This window comes from Eschrichtius robustus, chromosome X, assembly GCF_028021215.1.
Source record: "Eschrichtius robustus isolate mEscRob2 chromosome X, mEscRob2.pri, whole genome shotgun sequence".
Lineage (NCBI taxonomy): Eukaryota > Metazoa > Chordata > Mammalia > Artiodactyla > Eschrichtiidae > Eschrichtius > Eschrichtius robustus.
In genome coordinates this window covers 22,135,407-22,142,906 of record NC_090845.1, presented here as the reverse complement: position 1 = coordinate 22,142,906, position 7,500 = coordinate 22,135,407, and the positions used below count along the sequence as shown (strand labels likewise).

Sequence of the window (7,500 nt, the reverse complement as noted above, 5' to 3'; positions counted from 1 at the left end):
CGCATTGGGGCAAACACTTATTATTATTGGTTTTGATCTGTAATGCCAAGAGACAAGGCACTTGTACTTCTCTTTTTCATATCATCTTGAGTGCAAAGATCTTACTAGAATGCAAAAGGGGCTGATGTTAGAGGAGAGGAAATTATACGTGTTAGTTCAACTTGCTTTTAGAGGAAAAAAATGTGTACGTGAGCATGCATGTATGCGTATACACAGAAGTGTGTCGGAATGAAGGGGGTCTTAAATGGGGCCTAAAATGGCATTTTGGAACACCGAGTTCCACGGAGCAATTGCTTATGTATTTAAGTGACAGTGGCAGCCTGGCTGGGGGGCGGGGAGAAGAAAAGCTGTCACCTGACCGGGGCGGGGGGGGGGGGGGGGGAGGGGGGAGAAGTATTTTTCAAAGGAAAAAGTTGTGTTGTCCCTGGACTTTATTAACAGTCCAGTTTGAAGTATACATTTTTTCCTTTAAAGAAAAGGGAGTGATTACCAGTTGTACATTAAGAAATGTCATTCAGTAATTTTTATTCATTCTCCGGAAATCTTCGTAAAAGCCTGAATCATACTTCTACAAGCAGCAATTTTGTTAATCCAGGGGGTTATTACTCTGGGCCCTTATTAGGTTCTACACCACTGCCAAGCAATCCTATAACCCTCTCAAAAGAAGTTTACCTCCCTGTTATAAAACCAGTAGTGGTATTTATACTGTGCAATAATTAGTGTATTACTTGAATCCACTAACACGTTCATTTTATCTCTGCACAAAACCTCTAGTCTGCTTATAGAAAGCTTGTGCCTCCTTTGGTGCTGGTAAAGTGGTGAAAGAGTGAATTGAAGGCTGGTTGCACTTTCTCCTTTTGCCTCGCCTTAATTCCCATCTCTTTTTGCTCTCATCCAATTAGCACAGTGTATTAAGCGGTTTATCATCTCATAGTCAGCTATTGAGAGAAACAAGGCGAGCACTTTGCAATAGAACCTGCGCTCCTTTGACACCCTCAGGTACTTACATATTCCACTGTGCTATGAATAATAGAGGAAGAATGGAGCGCTAATTCCCTCATCAAAGAATGCCTTGTCTGCTGCTTTGCTCAACAACACCATTCTGATCAAAAGAAAAGCAATAAAGCTTAGCATAACAAAACGAAACCTACTTATTAGCTTAGTGGTTAAATTAATGCAGAGCCGCTGCTATTCAAAACCAAGGTTTGAAAACAGCCTCCAACAACCTGATAATGCTGCCTTCGGGATGAAGGAATTTTAATCTGAAATTTGAGGCTGGCTCAGATGAGTTAATCTATTAAACTGCTATAAGGAAGCTCCACAGCAAACCGTTCAATTAAGAAATATTTAGGTGAGCAGTGAGAGAGAGAGAGAGAGAGAGAGAGAAGGAGAAAGGAAAGGCAAGGCGGGTTAAAGTTTGGGATGAGAGATGGGAGAACTGAATTGAGGGTCTGGGGTTTAGTGTGTTTTTCACAAAACCCTGACACAAGATAGGGAAATCTGCTTTTGGAGTTTCTTTATCTTTGCATTACTTGCCAAACTAATTTAAATGCTATGTTCGAAAAGGCGTGTTGAGGTGTGTCTGTATGTGTGTTGTTGGTGAGAGGAGGTATGGGCTGGAGAAGGGAGTGGTTGTGAGGGGCAGTGAATTCATCCCCTTTCACCAGCCTCTCCCAAACTCCAGTCTGTCAACTTTGATTAGCCCCACGTCCTGGGCAACAAGTCTCCATCTGTTTCCTAGACAAATTAAAACCTTAACTGAGCAAGCTCTTGTACGATTTTCAACTTCCGGCCTCCCCTATCCCCCTTTACATGAAGGAGAGTTGAGAGCAAGTTGTGACCAAGATAGATGTGCTCCCTGTTGTAGGCAGACCCTAAATTCAACAGGAAACATGCCCCTTTCAGATGGGTTCCTTTAGGGCACTAAAGGAAATTTAGTACTCTAAATTTAGCCTAGAGGTTTAGTCTGGCCCACAGCATTTAGAATTTTATTTTTAAAAATCAGTTGCCAAGGTTTAGAAATCAAGACACTTCATGGCATATCTGGATTCCTGGCTTCTCTTGAAAACCGGATCATATGGCCACCCTGGGCTCTGTCCCTCCCAGAATTGCTGAGTAGCTGCTGCCCCCTTTGGACGGGACGTGGCCACTTGGGTTTACCAGGCCCTGCCACTCTCTAGTGTGCCACTCTCTAGTGTGCCACTCTCTAGTGTGAACTCTCTAGTGTGAACCCGGCCTGTTTCACTTTTATCACCCGAGCTTAACACTCATGCCAGGGAGCCTGTGGAGACATATGGGGAGGCTCCCCGTTTACAAAGAAGTGGGCAGCATCTCTGCACCCATCCTACCCATGCGCTGACAACCGACGCAAACCAGGGAGTAGAAACCTTTCTCAGAGAAAAGTGACCATGCCATGTTCCAATCTCCCAACAGAGAGATCCACTGGAATTCATAAAGTTGCAGTTTCAACTTTCTATAAAATCCTGGAATCCTCAGATGCCTCCTGGAATCCTTAGGTGCCCCTCAGAAAAGCCTCTTAACTAACCTGGAGTTACTGATCTGAATAAACAAATATCAACCACTGTGTTAGCTCTTTTCGGGAACTGTACTAAAATTCCTGACTTTCTATGGACTTTCTACAGAAATGGTTCCTGCCCTCACAGTGATTACCATCTAGATGCAGGGACAAGAAGCAGACCAGTGAGAACCTGTTTCTGTCTCCTGGAGTTTCTTGACGAGCAAGTTCAAGATAACCCTCTATTTATATTTACCATAATAACCCCAGGTCCCAGAAATCAAGGAAAACGTGCCTTCTCTTCGGAAAGCAAAGTGGGAGCGTGGGCTCAGGAAGCATACATTAGAGAACCGTCTCTATAACCCTATACGGTAACAGCGAGGAAAACCCACCTAATCCTTAGTTTCCCAGAGCAGCCTGGGTGCTGCAACTTCTGACAGGTCGCAGAGCCTGAGGTACCAAGGCAGTAATTAATTAACCGACACGGCCATTAACCCAGTGTTTCTACTTAGAACCTGAGTATAGGAGACAGAGAAGAAATGAGGAGAGGGTGAGGGAAAGAAAAGAGAAGGCAAAGCAAGATACAGGGCAGCGTCATCTCCACTGCTTAACAAGTAAGCCTTTACTAGGGTCCAAGCCGGGTGACCTTTCTCCCAGGAGCCATCAGCCTTGCTTTCCAAAAGGAGACAGCACTGGGCTCTTGGCTTAGCTCTCTTTGGCTGTCCAAGTCAGCAAAGCACATGAGAAGCCATACTTCATCTCTTAAAGGACACAAAGTGCATGGAAGTGCCACTCAGAACACTGGAACATACATCACACCGAGGATCTCTGAGTGGAGACCTGAGTGGGCTGAGGTTTGGGAATGGGATGGTCTCCAGTCATCCCTTACTCCTGGCTGCCCTCCCCAGTCCAGTCTTTGCACCTGATAAGGAGTCACTGCAACTGATTTCCCTTTAGAAAACTTTATTCTGAAGTGGAAAAAAAAAGCACAGCGTATGTTTCTTTTATGAAAATCCATAGGTAGATATTTTTTAAGAATATAGCATAGTTGTACAAGGGGAAATATGTTTTGTTAGTATAATCTTACCAAGAACGTAAGAAAGGAAAGACTGATATGTTGAAATACGTTTGGCTTCTGGCAAAAAGGCACCGTTCTGAAGAAATGAGAAAAATAGCGCCAGGGCCGATTAACCATCTCTCCCCCCAGTTTTTCTGAATATAACACAATGATCGTCACCCCAACCTATACACATTTTTAATGAAATGCTATAGGATATGAAATTATTTAACATGTGCTTTCCTTTTGTATAAACCTTTACCTAGATTTTCTACTTGAGGAGATAAAAAAGGAAGGTGAGTGTAAAACGGCTGCCCAGTGTGCGTGTACGCGTGCATGTTGGGCTTTGGAGAAATTCAATACACAAGTAAGCTCTGTTTAGTCTATTTAATCAGTGCAAGGCTTCTAAATCTCCCCCCTCAGCTACCTATATGACAGAAAGACTGAAAAGGATAGCCACTCCTGGAGCCAGCAGCCCGGGAAGCACTTGGGTTCAGACTGGATTTAACTGGCCCGTGAAAAGGCAAAGTGTCAGCCCTCCGACCAAGCTCCACGAACCCCTCTTTCTGGGGGCGCCTCTGCTGAAGGTCCTGGGGCAAAGCCTGGGGTGACTTGCATCCCAGCCACTCTCAATTTCTCTTCCCTCACCGACCCCTCCCCTAGAAATCCAGTCCCGAATGCGAATGTGAAGCAGCCATCTCCAGGTGGTGTTTCAGCAGCACGAGGTATACTGTCAGAGGAAGGCGGTTTTGCTGTTCTCTGATGCTTGGCAGATTAAATATTTTTGCAGTCCCTTCCCCCTTAATAATCCCCCTCCCAAGCCACATCCACACAAACATGATAGGTAGTCCCAAAGGAAAAGCGATGCAGGAGAAGCAGCCAGGGCCATGGTGCAGGTGCCGAGGATGCGGGTCTTCCTTCCACCGCCCCCGAGCGTCCACTTCCGGGAACCCCTCAGGACCGCACAGCACAATCGGCGAAGAGTTTGCTGAGATTCACTTCGGAGTAGCCACTTTGGGACAAGAACTGCTCTGCTGTGTTCTTGAGTTTTCTATAGTCCTGAAGAACTTTGGGAGTAAAAAACTGCTTCTTCAACTTATCTAAAAAGAAATAAAAGTAAAAGGATTACAAGTCTCAGAGGCAGCTTCTTGTAAAGAGCATTCAGTATTGCCCAAGCACTAGAAGCAGGGGCTGTGGGTTCTGTTCTCAGCTCCAGGTCAGATGTCCTCACGGTCCTGTGGCTGGTCTACCCCTGGGGCCAGTCCCATGCCAGGGGGGAAGGGACCCCGAGATTCCTCTGTAGAAGCCTTTCTTCCTTCCCCCTGCCCGCCACTTCTCAGCACCTAGCTGACTCAGCGCACCGGGGACAGAGCCACCCTCGACTGACGGGAACTGCAGGTGCAGGGCCATGTGCGGCAAGCAAGGTGAACTCCACTCCCAGACACCGGATTCGCGGCACTGTCAAGCACAAGCACACAACTGCATGCAAAGTTCGGATGTGGCAGGAACTAGTCTGTCTCAACAGGAAGGCAGAGCCTCCCAACGCAAACTCTCCAGATCAGCTGGGCCTAGTCAGCTTCTTCGAGTCCCTTCCATCTGCGTCCCTCTGCTACACAAAATCTCCTCCGCTCAAAGAGGCGAGGGGTAGGCTGTCTGGAGAGTACCTGTCCATTGGCAAGATTGCTTTTTTCTTCTTTGTCCACACTGTGTGCCCGTGAACTTGAGGGGTGCAGCCGTCCTTCCTCTGCTCCTTCCACCCCATTCATCCCTGGCCTTAGAGAGGGGTACCCTCAGCCGGAGAGAGAGGGTCCTTTCTTTCCCTCCCCAGGGTGTGAGACCTCTACATTTGGTACTTTGCAAGGAGCACTGGGCAGAGACACCCAGGTCTGGTCTTTTGGGGATGGGGGTGAGCCCTGGGGTTGCCAACCCTGCCCAGGATGGTTAAGATGACACAGCTTTTGTTCAAAGCTGCTCAGGAACCCTGTGAGGTGTTTGGAGAGGCCCTTCTAAAAAAAATTCCCCATCTGATGGCTGAGGAAACTGGGCGGTTAAGTCACTTGCCCCAGGGCACATAGCTGGAGATCTAGGATGCAGAAACGCAAACCCAGGTAGCCAAAACCCTGAGCCCACGCTCGGCAAGGCTCACTGTGCCCCGTGTCCCTCACTGTCCCTGCACCCCGTGTCACTGCTCCCAGATAGAGACGGGCAGGCCCCCAGATGCTGGCCTGGGCCAAGGAGGCTGGGGGAAGCGAGGCTGTCCGGCGCCCCGGGATAGGAAAGCATCGGGAAGGAAACACGGAAGGGAGTGCATATCAATCACCAAAAGAAAAAACCCCACGGAAACAACAGAGCAACAGTGAAGTCTACAAAGCACCTGGAAAACGAAAACTTGGTCTCCAGGTTTTTGTTCTTTAGCTACACATTCGCGTTTGTTCTCCACAACCTTTTCTAAATTACATCAATTGCCTTTCAAAAAACAACAACAAAAAGTTTTGTAGAGAGGATTTAAATGCCCAAAGGGGGTGGAAAGAGGCGAGAAGAGAGAGAGGGGGCGCATCGTTAAGCCTGGAGAGAGACACTTTGAAAGTTCTAATTATCGGAGTCTGGGAATACACAACAATGGCCCGAGCAGTGGCGGCCGAGGCCAGCGCCCCATGCATGTGAATGACAAAAATGCATGTGTGACGGGGAGAGACATTTACAGAGCTGTGGTGAGACGGAGCAGGGGAGGAAGAGAGAGGGCACAGCTCCTGATGTGTTTACCTCCTCTGCTGATGGGATATTGACTTTTCCCACCAGGTTGGTTAGAAAGGGGACTATTTACGCTGCTACACAGCGGAGTTAGAATGACAACCAGCGTCACTCGGTGCTCTTCTTCGTAAAAGACAACTGTGACCGCCAGCATATCCCATAGCCGGTCAATACAGCCCAGACACCATTCCACGCCGGTTAGAGATGCAGAAAAAAGCTCCTACTTGCTTCCCCAATGAGAATTGAATCAATAAAGTTTGGAAGGTCTTCTAGGAAACAGAACTGCACGAGCTGTCACAGGCCACATCGGGGGTGGGAGCTGAGGTGGGGAAAGGGTTCACCCCTTCTTCGTGGTTTTTCTCTCCCTGCTTTGGGCACCTGGGCCACCCACGTTAGGCTTCTGTCACTCTGTTTCCCTTAACGCTACACCCACTCGCCACTTTAGAACTCAAGGGGAAATCCCAGGGTTAAATGGTGGAAACCAGTTAATGTAGCCGGTAGAACCTGATTCCTTCTCCCTGTTCCAGTTTTGGGAGTCAGGGAAGAGGCCATCTTATGAGCACCTGACCCGAAGCAACGACTGTTAAAAGATTTCAAGAGGACATCAGGCAAGAGGCGGAGAAGAGGTGCAGCCATCCCGCCCCATCCACAGAGATGCCACTGGCCATGGCTGTTGCTGTCTCAACAAAAAAATCCAAACTTCAAGACAGGGAAGGAACACACGAGCACACAAGCAAAATATGCTCTCGTGGACTGAAGTAACACTGGAAAGCACTCATCTTAATACACCAGCAAAGCGAATCTACTTTTCCTGGGAACAACATTTGAGGAACATGTATCTACAGCTTTTTTACCCTGGTCCTTTCTACATGATGATTCCTTAGGGTTATACACTCATTACCAAAAATATCCTGTCCCCAAGCCCTATGAAAACAATGAAAACCGAGTCAGACTAGACTATTAACTATTCACACAATATTTTATCAGACAAGAAAATGAACTGCTAATTTAAAAGTTGGTTTCTACTAATTAGAGTCTAAAACCTCAAAATCATGCAAGCTACAGTATTTTCTACATGGGATGAACTAGACCGTCATCTGCATGTTGAACTTGTCTTAAATATTTCATTTAAAAGTCAACTGATCAAATAAGATGTCAGAACTATTTTTTTAAAAAG

General features: G+C 47.0%; 1 protein-coding gene across 4 annotated transcripts in view; it reads right to left on the bottom strand.

The window, feature by feature from the left end:
* Positions 1 to 3,945: 3,945 nt before the first annotated feature.
* Positions 3,946 to 7,500, bottom strand: part of POLA1 (DNA polymerase alpha 1, catalytic subunit) — a 291,007-nt gene continuing 287,452 nt past the window's right edge. For all 4 annotated transcript variants that reach the window (XM_068533580.1, XM_068533581.1, XM_068533577.1 and 1 more), the window contains exon 37: positions 3,946 to 4,672. In XM_068533580.1, coding sequence (XP_068389681.1) covers positions 4,527 to 4,672 — 146 coding nt within the window. In that variant the 3' untranslated portion in view covers positions 3,946 to 4,526. The remainder of the gene's footprint in view (positions 4,673 to 7,500) is intronic.